General features: G+C 44.4%; 1 protein-coding gene across 5 annotated transcripts in view; it reads left to right on the top strand.

The window, feature by feature from the left end:
* MAP3K6 (mitogen-activated protein kinase kinase kinase 6) overlaps positions 1-18,606 on the top strand; it is a 67,376-nt gene that overhangs the window by 7,280 nt on the left and 41,490 nt on the right. For 4 of the 5 annotated variants that reach the window (XM_066638979.1, XM_066638978.1, XM_066638982.1 and 1 more), the window contains exons 2-3: positions 4,956-5,095; positions 14,775-14,962. In XM_066638979.1, the coding sequence (XP_066495076.1) occupies positions 4,956-5,095; positions 14,775-14,962 (328 nt within the window). Of the gene's footprint in view, positions 1-4,955; positions 5,096-14,774; positions 14,963-18,606 lie in introns of those variants that run through there. The other variant, XM_066638983.1, reaches the window with a different exon arrangement.

Raw genomic sequence — 18,606 nt, 5'->3', positions numbered from 1 at the left:
ATGAGACTTCAGCAGCCTGCATTCTGAGGGAAAGTTCCTCAGGCTATGTAACAGGGATGTTGCTAGTACACAAATGTCCCTGCTTTCATCTGTGAAATGCTGGCTAGGATGGGACGGACACAACTGGTGGTAAACAATAATTATTCTCGGCATACATGCAGCATGTTTCAGGCTGGAGAACCAGTTGTATTTACCTTGGCCTGGGAAGAGAGCACAAACACACTGCCAGAAACGGAATGGTAGGTTTTGAGTATGAGATCATAGGCTCCAGGCCTTTGAACCAGCAGCTCCAGCCGATGCTGCTCTGTATTTGTTGCTCTTCTCCTGACATTTCCCTTCCGCTTGCACACTTGACAGGAGGTCAAATGTCCTTTGCTTTATGCTGAGGATATTACTGACTTTTAAAAACAAGATCCTCTACTGCATTATAACTTCCCTGCAAGTTCCATGCTAGTACCACCAAATAACAGTCAGCAAAAAAAAACCTCTTGGTGGTTTAGTGTGCTTTGCAAAAGACAAGAGCAAAGGAAATTTTGTGATTCTGAGACCCTAAGGCTTACATTTGGAGTCAACTCAGCTTAGTAGGACTGGTCAGTCTGGTCTACCCCATTCCTGCTAAGCTGGGTAGAATCCACATGTAAGCTATAGTTAATTGATCACTCCAATTGCTGGGCGATCCCATAGTATTCTCCATCCGCTGTCTGATGGCACATTGAGTCCTACCGCTGCCACTGATAGCAGAGAGTTCAGAGGTGAGCATGGTTAGGTACACTGAAAATGCAATCCTGTGCGTATGTACTCAGAAGTCCTGCTGTGTTCAGTGGGATTTATGCCTGTGCAATTGTGCACATGATGGCAGCCTGAGTGGGGAAGGAATGCATTCTGTCTAGTGCAGTGTTTCTCAAACTGTGGGTCAGGATCCACTAGGTGGGTCATGAGCCAATTTCAGGTGGGTTGCCGTTCATTTCAATATTTTATTTTTAATATATTAGACTGGTATGTGACTGCATTTGGGGAAATGTTGCAGACCTGTACATTTAACAAGCTACTATGTATATTCTTTTAACAATTATCATAAATGGGACTTACTCCTGGGTAGAATTGCAGCCCAGGGTTGTTAAAATTTTTCCTGTTTGATGATGTCACTTCCGGTCATCACTTCCAGTGGGTCCTGACAGGGTTCTCATTCTAAAAAGTGGGTCCCGGTGCTAAATGTGTGAGAACCACTGGTCTAGTGCACATGCAAGTAAAAGCAGGCACATGAGGAATGCATGTGCACTATGCAAGGCACTATGAGGAATGCATCCGATTTCACATAGGCTATGGTGTATTTGAACTGTTGATAGATATTGTTTTTCTATCAGTGATGTTTTTCTAGTATTTATCTAACCAAAAAAAATCATCATTCTGCTGTCAAGTTGCATTTCTTCACTTGATGGCAAGGACTGAAGTAATTCCTTCCTTCCTCTTGTGTGGTCTGTGTAACAAAAAGAAGAATTTTCTAGTGGCTTCTGTCAGGTGGAGAGCTGATTTGATCTAAAACTAACAGAGATTCTGTATCTGGAGCTAAAGAGGATAGAGAGAGACAGAGAGCTAAGAGCGAAACACCTTAGAGTGCGCGAAGCTGCTTTCTAGGGAACTGTTATGATCCGTTGTTGCTTGTAAGGAATGTTCACTATCTCCGTCCAGTCAATGTGGCCTCTGTGGAGATTTTTTCCAACAGATCAATAGAGTGGATGAAGTGGGGTGGGTGGGTAGGAGTCCTTTCCACCAGACAGGAACAGGCTGCTTAGCCTAGCATCTCTAAGGGAAGCAGGTAATGGGTTTGGGGTCAAACAAGAAGTCAGGACAGAGATACATTCATGGATTTCTCTCTTTCAGGGCTGGCCCAAGACCGGCAACAAATGTCACCTTTCCTGCTATAACCTTGTGGCACACATTTTCCCCTCCTTTCTTCCACACTTTCTTTTTGAATCCAGGGAATGGGAGGAGGAAGAGGAGTAGAGGAAGCAGTGGGCAATGGAGAATGGTGAGGGGACACACACATGACACACCAACCTGCTGCTTGAGATTACTACCTGATTTGACCTCATAAACAGGCCAGTCTTGCTGTTTTTTAAACCTTTCACAAATAGAACCTGTTTTCTCTGTTAAGAAAAAAATGTGTGCAAGCCCCAGTCTTTCCTAATGGGGCAAATGGCAAATTTCAAGAGCAGATCATTTTCACTGGGGAAAATGGTCCATAGGAAAGGGTTTGCCCCCTGCACCATAGTCCCAGTCTGGATCTCAGCCCCCTGCACATGTGACTACAACTTGTCAAAGTGAGTGGAGGCAAAGATGCATTGACTGATAACATGTTTAGTTTTGCCCTTGGCTTTCAGTCAAACTAGACATGCAAATGTGGAGAGATACTTTCAGCCACAAGTGTTGGTGCTACTTCCTATTTCAAATTGCTTTGGGAGGGGGTTGGAATTTTGGTGGAAAAACAGAACAGTGGGAAAGTCTTACCCTTCCTTCCCTGCTTCTTTGTCCCTAATTAAGATCTCCCACCTTCCTTTGCATGCGCATTCATGCACATACACAAGGCTGTTTGGAGTGAAAGGGGCTTCTGGCTGGCATACATTTGTGTGTCTATTTTGGACCTGAAGTACTTCTGCATAGGGTTGTGTTAGAAGTGGTGTGATTCTGTTGATTGTGTGTGTGTAAGTAGTCTCTCAGTAGTCTAGGCAAGAGATGGGCAGGTGCTGACCTGGAGGCTGGACGTGCAGTGTATTACATGGCCCTACCAAATTTTAATCAAGGTGTGGTAAAAGTGTTTTCCTTAGCCAAGGTTTTGTTGTGTGTCAATGAATTTTTCAAAGCTGTGATGGATGTATCCCACTGCTGAATGTTGCTTTCCTCTTTGACTTATCATTTTAATGCCTTGGTTGTTAGAGGCTTGGAATTCAGAATAAACAAAGAAAATAGTTCTTCATATTTTATACTAAATATAACACAGAATCAACATTGCATCTCTTCATTAGAATATTTTGTTCTCCTGCTTCTTATTCCTACTTATTTATGCTTCAATGAAACATCAACCTCAGTGGCTCTCAAACTTCTTTAGCATCAGGACCCACCTAAAAAAAAACTTCACTTTGCCAGCCGTTCAAGCCTCTGTGACTATAATGGTTATTGGGCAGCAGTGCTCTTCCCACCAGTAGCAGGTTGTTTACTGCTTGATGCACATGGCCTCATCTGCCTTGTCAATTTTGCAAACCACCAAAAATTGGGTTGTGACCCACTGGTGGGCCACGGACTCACAGTTTGAGAAATTGTTTGTTTTAGATTTTTGGAGCAGGTTCCAATAGATTAAACAAATGTTTAAAAATTGAATTTAAAAATATTGCAGGTAAATATAAAGGATAGTATTAGGCTGCAATCTTTTGCATTCTTACCTGATGTAGACTCTGCTGAAAACAATGGGAGTTACTGCTGAGTAAACATGCACACTGGGTACCCAAGTGATGGACAGCCCCGTTGGGGCTGTAGCACAGGCTCAGTCCATCCATTGTGGTGGTCTTGCTCAGGGGAGATAGTTCTGGTCTGGTAAGAGCTGCTTTGACATGCATGTGCTCCAACTTGTGGACAGACCCCTGGAATGGAACTAGTACATATTGTGGGGTCTAGGGTTGGGCTGTTGGAGTGCTAGACTGTTCATGCTTATTTAGACCTGCATTCAGTTGGGCTTGCCTCCAGGTAAATTTGCGTAGGATTTTAGCCTTACCTGAGTAACCTGAGTCTTATGTAATGTAATGTATGTATATATTGGCAACCTTCAGTCTCGAAAGACTATGGTATCGCGCTCTGAAAGGTGGTTCTGGCAACAGCGTCTAGTGTGGCTGAAAAGGCCAATCTGGGAGTGACAATCCCTTCCACACCAGGAGCAAGTGCAGTCTGTCCCTGGTCTGTCTCCCTGGCTATGGGCCTTCCTTCTTTGCCTCTTAGCCTCAGACTGCTGGCAAAGTGTCTCTTCAAACTGGGAAAGGCTATGCTGCACAGCCTGCCTCCAAGCGGACCGCTCAGAGGCCAGGTTTTCCCACTTGTTGAGGTCCATCCCTAAGGCCTTCAGATCCCTCTTGCAGATGTCCTTGTATCGCAGCTGTGGTCTACCTGTAGGGCGCTTTCCTTGCACGAGTTCTCCATAGAGGAGATCCTTTGGGATCTGGCCATCATCCATTCTCACGACATGACCGAGCCAACACAGGCGTCTCTGTTTCAGCAGTGCATACATGCTAGGGGTTCCAGCACATTCCAGGACTGTGTTGTTAGGAACTTTGTCCTGCCAGGTGATGCCGAGAATGCGTCGGAGGCAGCGCATGTGGAAAGCGTTCAGTTTCCTCTCCTGTTGTGAGCGAAGAGTCCATGACTCGCTGCAGTACAGAAGTGTACTCAGGATGCAAGCTCTGTAGACCTGGATCTTGGTATGTTCTGTCAGCTTCTTGTTGGACCAGACTCTCTTTGTGAGTCTGGAAAACGTAACGTAACGTAATGTAACCTTAATGTATTATCTCTTAGGTAGCCCTTCAGAAAGACAATGGCCTACCTAGTCTAATGTCCCTAGGCAAACACCTAGGTTTGCTTAGACACTGCTTCTCAGCTGAGTTTCTTTGAAATACATTTTTAAAGCCAGTACCTGTGTGCTGTTGCTGATGACTTCACTAGTTCTGCTGTCCCAGAGCTTTTCTGCTCCCCTTCAACTACATCTTGATGAGAAAGGGATAAAAATGTTTTCTATCCGTTTTCTTTATATGGTGCAAAATATTACAAATTTCTGGCACATCTGCCCCAAGTCAACCAAAAAGCCCCAAATGCTTCTGTTTTTAGTAGGGAGGGTTGCTAGACTGTACGGTTGAGCTGGTCCCTGGGAGGATGACAGTGGGCTATGTCTGATTGTCTCTGTTGTCTCCTTGCAGATGTTGTTGTGGTGGAAATGAGCAACAGCCTGTGCCAGCCCTCACTGTTCTATCACCTGGGGGTGCGTGAGAGCTACAGCATGACCAACAACATCCTCCTTTGCTGTTACACGAATCTGCCGGAGATGCAGGCCTTCCGGGTGAGTAGGCACCACATAGTTCTTCATTGCAGGTCTGTTTCTGCAGGTGGGTTTGAGTCACTGGTTGTTGAAGTCGCGCTCTTGGAGTTGGCAGACCTGTCACCAGGTCGGATCAGGTAAGCATCTTGAGTATCCAGCCAAGAAGGTGACATTTGATAGTCCGTCCAGAGTTTTTCTTGCCTTGGGAACACCCAGAAGAGTATTGCAGTGTGTTGAACATGCGAAGGTGCCTTCTGCTGTGTCAGACCTTGTATCCCTCTAGTTCAGTCTTGTCAACACAGACCAGCAGCAGCTCTCCATGATTTAATATGGGTCTTTTCCTGCTCTACTCAGAGTTGCTGTCAAGGATTTAATCAGGGATCTTTTGCATGCAAAATACGTAGTTGCTCGACCACTGAACTATGATGCATTCTGGCCAGTGGTGGACCTCCCATTCACGTGCTGGGGCAAATGCCCTGGGCATGGAACCTTGTGCGTCTTTAGGGTCCCGTGGAAGCCTCTGCAAGGCTCCGGACAGGGTAGGAAACTAAAGTGTCAGGGAACCTTTAGGAAGCTTCTCTGATATATCCTGGAGTCGTGCTAGGCACCATGCGCTCTAGGTAAGTGGGGGGGGGGAATTTGCACACTCTGGGGGGCAACAACATCCTGTGGGGGGCACCATTGTGGACCTAACCCCTGGGGCATGAGGCTGGGAAGGTCCGTCACTGATCCTGGCTAGCTATTCAAGGTCCAATTAATATACTTGGAGTCTCTATAGTAAAACTCCAAGAGTTCAGCATCCAGTTATATGGTACTTCTGATAGTTGGGCTTGGTGAGTGCACTGAGCTGCGACATCTGTGGTGCCTTGGCCTTGCACAGATCTCTCCATGGGTCTCTTGCTGTTGCCCTGGTTCTGCTGAGAGGAGCAAGAGGAGCCACCCATACTCACTGCTAAGGGATACACCATCCCTGAAATTTCACAGCAGGTTCCTTCTCACCCTCTTGGTTCTGCCTGGCACTCTTGGAAGGTGGCTTAAAAAGAGACTCCAACCAGATTCTCCCACATCAGCTATACCCCAAAGGTGCAAGATTATAGGAAGTCTACTGTATTTGGACATTTCAGCTGGTAAAAAATATTATGGCTTGATTATTAACTGGAATTAACTGCAGAAATATTTCTTGCCTGGAAACACACTGGAACCCTAAGGGCCCAATTCTAACTAGTGCACACCGCTGGAGTGCATGTGCTAGTTCAGTGCCGGTGGATCACCAGTGCTCTGCTGCTTGGTGGTTGTGTGGACCACCAGGCAACAGATAGGTGGGGACATGGGGGGAGGTGTTCCAGGGCGGGGAGGAGGCATGCCAGCGGGAGAGAGTGGGGCAGGAAGGAGGCAGGAGTGGTGGAGCTCCGCTCTGCTGAATCCTGAGCCTCTATTTCGGGCTGCTGGCCTGACACGGAGGCTCTTGATTCTACGATGACCCAAAGGTTGTCATAGAATCAAGTAGCCCCATTGCGGGGCTATGTGCCTTACCCGGGGTAGGGGACAGAAGTTCCCTTCCTCCAAGGAGCTGCCAGCGCTGCCCGGATAGAGCTTAGGATGCTGCAGCAGCCATTTGTGGCGCCACGGCAGCCCTGAGTGCCAGGCAGCTCAGGATTGGGCTGTAAAGCCTTACACAGCTTGACAATTGAGTATCTAAAGGATTGCCTCCTTCCTCATTAACTTCCCAAATATATAGAGAACTACTGATGGTGTCTGGGGAAGGTCCTTTTCTGTGTGGCACCCTAGCTATGGATTGCTCTCCCTGGAGAAGCACACTAGACACCAACTATGTTTCAGCCAAGAGATAGAAGCTAAACAATTGTTTTTAATCCAGCTTTTCACTGATGATGATGTTTTATTCCTCTCATCTGATATTTTTTGAGCTATAAAATTTTATTTTACCTTGGTTTTATGCTGCTTTCTGCTATTCTGCAATATTTGCTTGCTTTATAGTTTTCTGTCTTGTATTTTTATGATGCCTTATCTTCTCAGACACTGCTCCATAAATGTTGCATGTGAAGTGTGGGTTATAAAGACCTTTTGAATAAATTCAAGGAAATGAGAGAGCAGAGCAGGGCTGGCCAAAGTTATTACCCCCAAGAGGCACTCATCAAAGATGTTTGTATAGGTAAAGGCTTTCTGAGCACCTGGCTAAAAGGAAACACAAATCTGAATTCAGTTCCAAGTAGAACTAAATGTTTGCAAATGGCATATACAGCCGTCCTCCTTAGCCGTGGATTTGGGATTACAAATTTGACCCTGCGCAGGTCGTGTGCTGGAGGCCTGACATGCACCTCCCAGATGCGATCGGAAGAGTCTTCAGGTCGTGTCTGGGAAGTGGCCTGAGGCTTGGGAAAGCTGCAGACTGCCTCCCTGGGCCACCACAAGGCTTTAAAAGGCCCATGGAAGGCCTTAGAAACATACTTCCAAATTTTGCATACTGAGCCCCTTGGAGGAAGTGCGTTATAGAAATGCAACATTAAATACTTCTTAAAATGTGTTTGGAGTGGTTTTGCAGTAGGGTATGTAGCAGTACATTTTGCAGTAGGGTTGCAGTTTACCCAAAGCAACCTTTGTGTGTATGTGTGTGTGTTGCATGCAGAAATTAATCTGAGGTCATTTTGGGGCTCCAGCAAGGCTCTCCCCGTCCCAGATGTTTTGCCAACTCTTGACAAATCTGGTGATGGATATTTAATTTTATCTTACAAAACAAAAACAAGCAAAAATACCAGGGGGGAAAAATAGCGGCTATAAAATTGCAAGATGTAGGGAGAGAAAACCCAAGTGTTTTGAGAAAAAGGTAAGGTCCAACTACTGATCTAGTGAAGGCCTGCCGATATAGCCAGCCTCTTCTTCCTTTTCCAAACCAGAGAGTGAGTGGAGTTGCTGCTACATTGTTTGCTAACGGAAGTCTATGAATGTTTACTCAGACGTTGTGTTCAGTGGGGTTTACTTCCAGGAAAATGTGTATAGGAGTGCAACCTTTGCACCTGCCAAGACTCTGACAGGCATACTTCTTACATCACCAGGTCCTGTTTTTGGCTACGCCTGACCTGGAAACCATAATTTCAAGGCATTTGTTTTCAGGACAGAGATTTGTGGGTGTGAATTATTCCTACCTGTATTCGGTCTTAGTATTGTGCTGCACAGCACAAGGTCCTGTATGCTGGGTGCTGTAGAAATGCAGCATTTCTTTATGCAGATGGGGTGTAGTATATTCGCCTGTGGTGATGCAATTGATTTGGATTTGTTTTGGAGATTTAATATGTGGGAGCTGCAAGATTTGTTGAGGTTGCAGTCATTGCATACCATCCTTGTGATCAGCTATCTGATCAGGAAACAACGGCTGCAGCATGATGAGAGGGGAGTGGCATCTCCCCCGTTATCTACATGTGATCAAACTATGTTCAACTCATTGGTTTATTAAAAGTAATGACTGCCCCCTGGTTCCATATCTTAGAGGTATTTGTTTTATGGTTGGAGCTTTACTATTCTGCTCTCTGCCTACAGAGCTAAGGGAAGTTTGCAACAGCTAAGAGCTAAGGTTCTTTGCAACAACCTTGTAAAGTAGGTTAGGGTAAGAGAGAGAGAGCAACTGGCCCGAGGATACCCAGTGAACTTCATAGATGAGTGTGAATTTGAACCCAGGTCTCTCTGCTCTCACCATTACACCACCCTGGCTCTCACTGGTTTAGATGTAAGCAGCATGAGTTAATTATGAGTAGCCAAATAGCTGATTATGGGTAGGGGCTTCTTTGAACCACAAGCTATGCTAAAGCACCTTAGAGCTTCAAGTAAAATATTTGGTGACGTGGCCAAATATTAGTTTACAAAAGTACAAAAAACCAGTAACGTTATACAGGTGGGGCTTCCGTATCGGTGGATTATTCATTCATGGATCTGGCTCAACGCGGGTCCCCTGGACCCATGTTGGGCCAAACTTGGCCCAACCTGAGCACTCTAAAGGTGAATGGAGCTGCACTCCATTCGCCTCTGGAGAACTCTCTGAAGCTGCAGAGGCCGTGCACATTTGCCTGCAGCTTCTGCGGGCTTCAGAATGGCTGTTTTGGTTGAAAAGATGCAACTTTTGGTTTCCTTGGTTTTATGCCTTTTATGTTTTTATGTCTTTTAAGGTATTCTGAGGCATGGGTTAAGCTAGTCTGGGGTTTGTAGCATGTTATAAAGGGGCCCTAAGTTTAAAAAAATGCACATAATTATTAAAACATAAATTATTTCCTTGCATAGTAAACTAATTCAATTTTTTCATTTGCTATAATTTGCTAAAATGCTTACCAGATTGCTGAGTAAGCATTAATAGGATTTCAATGGATTTATCCCCACCCCACCTTAAAGGCAGAACACATTAAAACAAACAGGAGAGGGTTCATCTCATCATTTACTTGTGCAGAATTTGTACATTTTATGGGTGCAGGTTTTGGTGTAAACTTCTGCATTTTAATTGGAAAAGAAATGGGGGTATTAAGGGAGAAGGGGGAAAAATAGTCTGGGGTAATCTCTGGTTCTCGCAACACCCCCAACCTCATTTGCCCTGGGCTCTTGGTGCCCATTGAGGAAGACTTCTTGATGCCACTGAATGTGGCATCAGGGAGCCCTGAAAATGTGGACCCCATAGTAGTATTTGCTACAATATTAATCTGGCCCTGGGACTGCAGTGTGTGGGGAAGGGGTTTAACAGCTCTCTCCTGTGCCATTTCCTCATCAAAAATTACTCCCCAGATTGACTCTTTGCAACAAAACATCAGTTTTGTGTGGGAGGGGGAGAGTGTTGAAAGAACATGCATGGGTGGGATGTTAACCCTTTCCCTCTCTGCATGCTGCAATCCCAAGCCAGATCCTCCACTCCTTCAGCTGCTTTTTTTCGAATCCAAAGGGCACGTCCATCTTGCTTCCTGTGCTAAATAAGTCAAATAAAGCTGGGCTTAACGTGGCATATACTTTGGTTCTAGGATTAATTTAAACTTGGACACCCTGTATACAAAACTGTTCTCTAGTCTGTGCTGGTGCCTGGTTGCTGGGGGCCCTGGGAAAAACTCTGGGCCAGGTCCCCTCGTGATACCCCCCCACCTGCCTCTTGATGTCACCTTAAAGCAGTGTTGCTGGTGCTGAGGATTCATGATAAGTCACCCACTTCTGTAAACTGGAGAGAGCTGGGATTGTGAGTCATGTACTTTTGCTTCCAAGTTTTGTTACCATCAGAGAATGAGAGGCTGACAAGTGAGTAATTTGGGTTATGATGACCTACAGTAGAAAGAGCATTTAGCGTGAAGATGGGACAATTGTTTTTCAGGAAGTTGCAGGTGGTGTGAGAGAGGCATCACATCCGATGGGTGTCTCCATACTCCCTTTGTCCTCATGTTGCCTCTGGTGAAACAGGTTTTTGAAACGCTCCCAAACATGTTTTACTGAGGTGGGGTGACTATTCAAATCACGAGCCTGATTTCCTCTGCCTGTCTTTCGCTTTGGAAGGAAAACACAGTTGTTGCTCATCTCCAGCCTTAGAAAGTAAATTATATTCTTAACTACAGTGTTTTCGAAAATTTAGATGTAGGAATGTGCTTCCCTAGTGTGGGGTGTTTTTTTTTATGCCACTCCTCTTGTTCAATTCTTTCTACTTCCTATCTAGTCCTTTGTTGTCCAACTAATAACCTGCCCTGCATTTTTCCTTTTCCAGGAGATTGTCCATAAGAGTTTTGTACATTCAGTTTATTTTCTGACATTCACTGTGTGAAACTCATGAGCCAGTCTTGGAGATTCAGTCAGGGCGGCAGGGGGGTGTGTGTCTTTAGTCTTTCCCCTAAACTTCAGTCACCTTTTATCTTTGCAAATAATAGACAGCCTGGCCCTTGGTGAAGAGCACCTTGTGATGCTTTGTTCCTCTTGTGTAATCTGGTTGATTTCAGTTATTAAATACTGATCAGTCTTGCTTACGCAATTCTTAATGGTCACTATGGTTGCAGTTTCATGCAATGTCACCTGGAGATAAGCCCCCCCTCCGTACAATATGGAACTTACAGACTCACAACTCACTGGTGGGTCCTGATCCCACAGTTTGAGAACCACTGTTTTACAGGCAGCGTTTGTCCTTTGTTTGATAGATGCTATTGGCAACATGTGAGATGTATATTTGGCTGCTCTTCCTGTCTGAGTTAGCTGACTCCCTCCCTGCTGACAATGGCATGCCCCTAGGAATTGGGTAGCAAGCCTGTCTATCTAGATCCAAAGGGTGGGATGGAATGAACAGGCTTCTTACATTTCTTTTTGCCATAAACTGTGGCAAAAGAAATGTAAGAAGGTGATATGGGAGGCCAAGCGAGACTATGAGGAACGCATGGCCAGCAACATTAAGGGGAATAATAAAAGCTTCTTCAAATATGTTAGAAGCAGGAAACCCGTCAGAGAAGCGGTTGGCCCTCTGGATGGTGAGGGAGGGAAAGGGGAGATAAAAGGAGACTTAGAGATGGCAGAGAAATTAAATGAGTTCTTTGCATCTGTCTTCACGGCAGAAGACCTCGGGCAGATACTGCTGCCCGAACAGCCCCTCCTAACCGAGGAGTTAAGTCAGATAGAAGTTAAAAGAGAAGATGTTTCAGACCTCATTGATAAATTAAAGATCAATAAGTCACCGGGCCCTGATGGCATACACCCAAGGGTTATTAGGGAATTGAAGAATGAAGTTGCAGATCTCTTGACTAAGGTATGCAACTTGTCCCTCAAAACAGCCACGGTACCAGAAGATTGGAGGATAGCAAATGTCACGCCTATTTTTAAAAAGGGAAAGAGGGGGGACCCGGGAAACTATAGGCCGGTCAGCCTAACATCCATACCGGGTAAGATGGTGGAATGCCTCATCAAAGATAGGATCTCAAAACACATAGACGAACAGGCCTTGCTGAGGGAGAGTCAGCATGGCTTCTGTAAGGGTAAGTCTTGCCTCACCAACCTTATAGAATTCTTTGAAAAGGTCAACAGGCATGTGGATGCGGGAGAACCCGTGGACATTATATATCTGGACTTTCAGAAGGCGTTTGACACGGTCCCTCACCAAAGGCTACTGAAAAAACTCCACAGTCAGGGAATTAGAGGACAGGTCCTCTCGTGGATTGAGAACTGGTTGGAGGCCAGGAAGCAGAGAGTGGGTGTCAATGGGCAATTTTCACAATGGAGAGAGGTGAAAAGCGGTGTGCCCCAAGGATCTGTCCTGGGACCGGTGCTTTTCAACCTCTTCATAAATGACCTGGAGACAGGGTTGAGCAGTGAAGTGGCAAAGTTTGCAGACGACACCAAACTTTTCCGAGTGGTAAAGACCAGAAGTGATTGTGAGGAGCTCCAGAAGGATCTCTCCAGACTGGCAGAATGGGCAGCAAAATGGCAGATGCGCTTCAATGTCAGTAAGTGTAAAGTCATGCACATTGGGGCAAAAAATCAAAACTTTAGATATAGGCTGATGGGTTCTGAGCTGTCTGTGACAGATCAGGAGAGAGATCTTGGGGTGGTGGTGGACAGGTCGATGAAAGTGTCGACCCAATGTGCGGCGGCAGTGAAGAAGGCCAATTCTATGCTTGGGATCATTAGGAAAGGTATTGAGAACAAAACGGTTAGTATTATAATGCCGTTGTACAAATCGATGGTAAGGCCACACCTGGAGTATTGTGTCCAGTTCTGGTCGCCGCATCTCAAAAAAGACATAGTGGAAATGGAAAAGGTGCAAAAGAGAGCGACTAAGATGATTACGGGGCTGGGGCACCTTCCTTATGAGGAAAGGCTACGGCGTTTGGGCCTCTTCAGCCTAGAAAAGAGACGCTTGAGGGGGGACATGATTGAGACATACAAAATTATGCAGGGGATGGACAGAGTGGATAGGGAGATGCTCTTTACACTCTCACATAATACCAGAACCAGGGGACATCCACTAAAATTGAGTGTTGGGCGGGTTAGGACAAACAAAAGAAAATATTTCTTTACTCAGCGCGTGGTCGGTCTGTGGAACTCCTTGCCACAGGATGTGGTGCTGGCGTCTAGCCTAGACGCCTTTAAAAGGGGATTGGACAAGTTTCTGGAGGAAAAATCCATTATGGGGTACAAGCCATGATGTGTATGCGCAACCTCCTGATTTTAGGAATGGGTTAAGTCAGAATGCCAGATGTAGGGGAGAGCACCAGGATGAGGTCTCTTGTTATCTGGTGTGCTCCCTGGGGCATTTGGTGGGCCGCTGTGAGATACAGGAAGCTGGACTAGATGGGCCTATGGCCTGATCCAGTGGGGCTGTTCTTATGTTCTTATGTTCTTATGTAGTTTCCACCCCTCCAATCAGGTAATGTAATGACATAATTCTAGCCAAGTTATAAATGTGCAAGCGCCCAAGACGGGGGAGGTGCATTCTTTACTAGTTTCCTGAGTGACTCATCCATTGGGAGCCAAACCACAAATGAAAAGGATTAGGAATCTCTTCGACTAGGAACTGTACTGTCTAGCTAGGATTGTAAGGCTCATATTATTTTGCATGCTTGCCTTTTTTCCAATAACACTTATAAATTTATCCTGTAGGAGGCATGTGATGATAGTGTAGCAACTCAGCTCTGCTGGCGTATTGCATCCTTATGGTGAAAACCTTCCTTTATGCTTTCCAGCCAATCTCATATTTTCTTCACCTGGGGCTCAGTGTTCTCCTGGGCGGGGGGGGGGGAGTTCCCTGACAGCCCTCCTCTACCTAATCTCTGTGGCCTGGGATGGTGGTAGCAAATCCAGTCTACCAAAGTTTTCACCCATTCAGCTGCTAGTTCAATAATGGGAAGGTGAGAAGCAAGAAGGGCTTTGGTTGTGCTTAACAACTAGGTTTTACTCCCTTGAGTGAACTTGCCTTCTCTTGGAAGTTCCCTTCCTGACAACTATATATTTATTTTTACATAAGTTGGAATTGCATATGGTACATCTTCAACTGAGGTGCTAATTTTCCTTACACTTGACTTTGGATATTGGGAGACGCTGACTTGGGGGCTGAGAACTTAAAATCCAAAGCCTCACGCTCCTTAGAAGCACATGCAACACTACTGGCTATCAAGAACTACATTTCCCAGGGCAGTCCTTAACAGTCAGTGCAGGTGGCTCCTCTTGCCCGTCCTAGGAAAGATATGAGAAGGCAGAGGTTGAGGCACCACTTGGCTATAAAGTCGTTCGGTTTGTTGCGAAGACTGACTTTATGCAAAGCGTATGTTGAGTTATGCCGGTTGGGGCTTTCATAAGTCAGGGACTTGCTGTATTTCTGAGTAAGCACGTATGGGATTGTGTTGTGCATCACTTGCATTGCTCAAAAATTTCAGTTTATAGGGTGGGTCTGGCAACATTCTTATGGCGCAGTTTCAAAGATACATACGTACTTGTATGTATGTATTGTGCATCTGCATCTTGATCCTAACTAACATGAGAGAAAGCTGGGGAGGGGAAGGGAGAAAGGAAGGCAAAAGGAGGGGGGAGAGGTAATCATAAATATTCATAAATATAAATAGGCAAAAGTAATCAAATATTCAGCTTGCAAGGCTACTGCTTTTGATGTGTTCATGCTGTGAGCTTTACAGAAGATGGTCATATAGAAAGTTGGTGGCAAGACTTAATGGGGCTACTTTGCCCAACTGTCTTTCAGGATTGCAACTGCAGTTACACCTTCATCCCCTACATGGTGACGGGGCAGAACAAGGTCTTGTGCTGTGATGCCAGTGCCATGATGTGCCTGAGTGAGGTTTACCAGCCCAATTTCAATATGGAAACCTTCTTCACCCCGTTGACTGGACAGCTTGCCAAACTGCTTGAGGGCACTTCTACCAACTCCTGGTAATGCTCATTTCTCTTCTTCCTTCTCAGTCCTCCTTCCACATATAAGAACATAAGAAGAGCCCTGCTGGATCAGGCCAAAGGCCCGTCTAGTTCAACTTCCTGTATCTCATGTACTTGACTTTATCAAGTACATTATAAAGAAATGCTTCTATCAGGGCCGGCCAATCCATGAGGTCAAGTGAGGTGGCTGCCTCAGGCAGCAGACTCACAAAGAGTGCCCACTAGTCTTCCCTGCTTCTCTTCTGCCGCTCTCTGGATTGGAAAAGAAAAAAGGGGATAAAGTGGAAGATGGTGTGGAGGAGTGGAGAGTGGTGGATTTGAGTACAGTGGGTCCTCCTTATCCACAGACTCAACACCCATGGACTTGAGCATCTGCCTGCACCTGAGAGGGCCTCCTGGGTGTGACCAGAAGCCACTTCCAGATCAAGTTGGTCACTTACAGACATGTCTGGGAGGTGTTCTGAGGCGTGGGGAGGTCGCAAATGGAAGTCATTTCCAGTTTGTGTTGGCAACTTCCAGTTGTGTCTAGGAATACACAACCGGAAGTCACCAACACAAATTGGAAGTGACTTCCAGTTGCATCTAGAAGACCTTCTGAGGAGGCTATGGGGCAACCTCCAAGCAAGCTTCTTCAGTGCCAGCCTCCTGCAAAACTTCATGGATTTCGATATCCACAGGGGGAAGGCATGGAACCGATCCCCCATGGATACTGAGGGCCCACTCTATCTCCCACCACAGTCCTCCCTCCCACACGTAGTCTTCCTCTCTGCCCCCTCCTCCTTTTCCAAGCCTAGCCCCCCCAGGAGGAGCAGAGGCTGGTGCATTGCCAGGTGAGGGGAGGCAGTGCCTCAGGCACTGACTTTCAGGACTTTCAGCCCTGACTTCTACCTTGACTTTCAATCAGATATCTCCACATGGTGGTAATGAGGGTTCATATTCTGCCCTTCGGGGGACATGGCTAAAGCTGTTATGGGTGGGTTTATTCATTATCAAAGTGCGTTTCTGCTAGAAGGATTTGCTTTATTTATGCTTTGCAGCTTGTGTGAGAGCTTGGCCTAGCTTGTATTATTTGGCAACAAAGGTGGGATATGCTGCTTCAAGTCAGTAGCTAGGCAGATTTGGAGATAAGCTTTGGGTGAGTACTCTGTGCTGAGGTTACCACAAGTGACTACCCATACGAAACAACAATGAAGGGGAAAAAGCTCCATAAAAGTGAAACAAGCTAAAACCACAAACCATGCCATGGCCAACAGTTCAGCAAACTAATGTTTTTTTTGTTTTTTTTTTCAGTCCAAAATAATAAAACCAACCAGAAATAATCTAATAGCTGGTTTGTTGTCCACTAAAAGCTGATCAGAGAGGGAGCTAAACAGGCTTCTCAAAATTTAGGTACTACAACTAAGAAGGCCCTGCATATGTTGCCACTCTGTACCCCCTCCTGGAAGGAAAGCAGAGCAAGCCCTCCAATATTTATTTGAGTGCCTGGGTAGATTTGCATAGACAGCAATATGAGAAAGCAGCCTTTACAGGAACAGCTTCCTTCGGAACAGACAGCAGTGGTCATGTACGGTGTTGCTGTCATAATTTTTGATGTACAAAACTACAGGCTGAGCAAATATTATGGAGGCAAAGAAGCAAGGGTACAATGTCAGTTCAACCTCCTTTCCAGCCAATTCTGACCCATAACCATGTCAAATTGGGATATTCCAGGCACTTCCCAATATTTTTAGCTTTCATTACTAAACAAAGAAAAAAGCAAGTGTCTAGTGCTTTTGCTGAGTTGCGTCCATAGTGGTTGTGTCCTGTTCTTAGGAGTTGCTGTCCTTTTTGTTCACTCACTTTTTGTAGAATGTCCACACAATGTTAACTTCTAGTGCAGTGGTTCTCAAACTTTCCTGCCCTACAACCCATCTTCATTTTTTTTTTTATAATGCTTTATTTATTTATTACAGATACAGGTAAGGAAAATTGGATAGACTTAGGGCTAGGACTACATAGGTTACACACGAGGATGGTAGCCATCGATTACAACAAACATTAATGCACACAAAATTAATAATCAATACAAAAATTATCATATTCTTTAACCCAACTGGTTAATACTTTAACATTCCATATTTTTCCTCTAACCTTATCTATCCCATCATTAAAAAAAACACTTCAGACTTTTACTTATACACTCTTCTTACCACTAAACTAATCTCTAAAATAAAATCTTTCTTATTTAATTCTTAATCTCTAATATAACATCTAAAAAAGAAGTCTCCGATTACAATGGTATTACCTCCTTCAATATCTCTTATAACATGTTATACATCATTTTCCATAACTATCCAATCAAAAAAAGGCTTCAAATTTTTACTTATAGACTCTTCTTACCACTAAACTAACCTCTAAAATACAATATCTTATCTGATTCTTAATTTCTAATATCACATCTAAAAACAAATATCTCCAATTACAATAATATTATAGTTCGCTTATCCACCACATATTTATTAACCCAAAATACAGGTTTAATATTTTCTCCAAAATAAATTGACATCTATAATTTATTTTATTTACCTTCTTTTTTATAAAATAACCCTTTTATTTATCTTAATACCACTATAATTTACACCATACCTATATTCCAAAATTACAATTCCATCTAATTTATTTCATATATTTACCACTTTAATTTTCAATACTTATATTCCAAATTCCCCTTTCATCCACTTTAATTTAATCTAATTAATAAAATATTTATCTTAATACCACTTAATTTCCGCAATACTTATATTTCAAATTTTGGTTTGCATCTATTTTAATTTAATATATTAAAAAACAAATTCTATTTATTGTTCAACCATTTTGCCCTTCTTCTTATTGTTTACTTTATACTCTATCTTATTGGTGTTCCCTCTTAGTCCTCCTACTGGTTCTTCCACTTCTTCTTTTTCTTCTTTTTCTTCTTAAGTCCCCCCCTCTGTTTTTCTTTCTTCTGCCTACAACCCATCTTCAGTGTGGACCCTGGTAACCAGGAAGTCTTGGCGGTGATGTAATGAAAACATCACTTCACCGCTAAAACTTCTGGGTTGCCAAGATTTGATTTGATTTTTTAATACTGCTAGAGCCTCTGCATGGCAGTCTTTACATAGCAATGTGAGGGTCCCCCAAATAGCAACCTTTACAGGGACAGCTTCCTTCTGAACAGACAGCAGTGGTCATGTATGGTATTGCTGCCATTCAGGGTCTCATTGTGTTCTCACTGACAAGCATATTTTCATCAGCAAGAATGTGATGAAGCCTGGAGTGAACCAAAGACCACCATGCAGGTAACATAAGGCAAAAGCTTGACAACCCAGAAGTTGCGGCCTGATGGCATTACTCACCAAAAATTGAGTCGCAACCCACAACTGTTCTGGGTGTAGATAAATTATGCTTGGGTATAATGTGCTAGTGCTGCTGGGGACAGGTTGAGTTCCTGGCGGTTTCTCCTTTGCTCCTGCAGACTTATCTGTAACAGTTAAATTTAGGAAACGGATTCCTTCCTGCAGGAATGTGGTCCCCATGGTTTTCAGAGTACCTTTGAGTACAGGTGTGTATGTGCTTGTATGTCTGTGGATTTTCATTTTAATTATTTATATCTTGCATTTCCC

Source organism: Tiliqua scincoides, chromosome 10, assembly GCF_035046505.1.
Source record: "Tiliqua scincoides isolate rTilSci1 chromosome 10, rTilSci1.hap2, whole genome shotgun sequence".
Classification (NCBI taxonomy): Eukaryota; Metazoa; Chordata; class Lepidosauria; order Squamata; family Scincidae; genus Tiliqua; species Tiliqua scincoides.
Note: the sequence above shows the minus strand (reverse complement) of the source record. Positions and strands in the feature narration are given on the sequence as shown.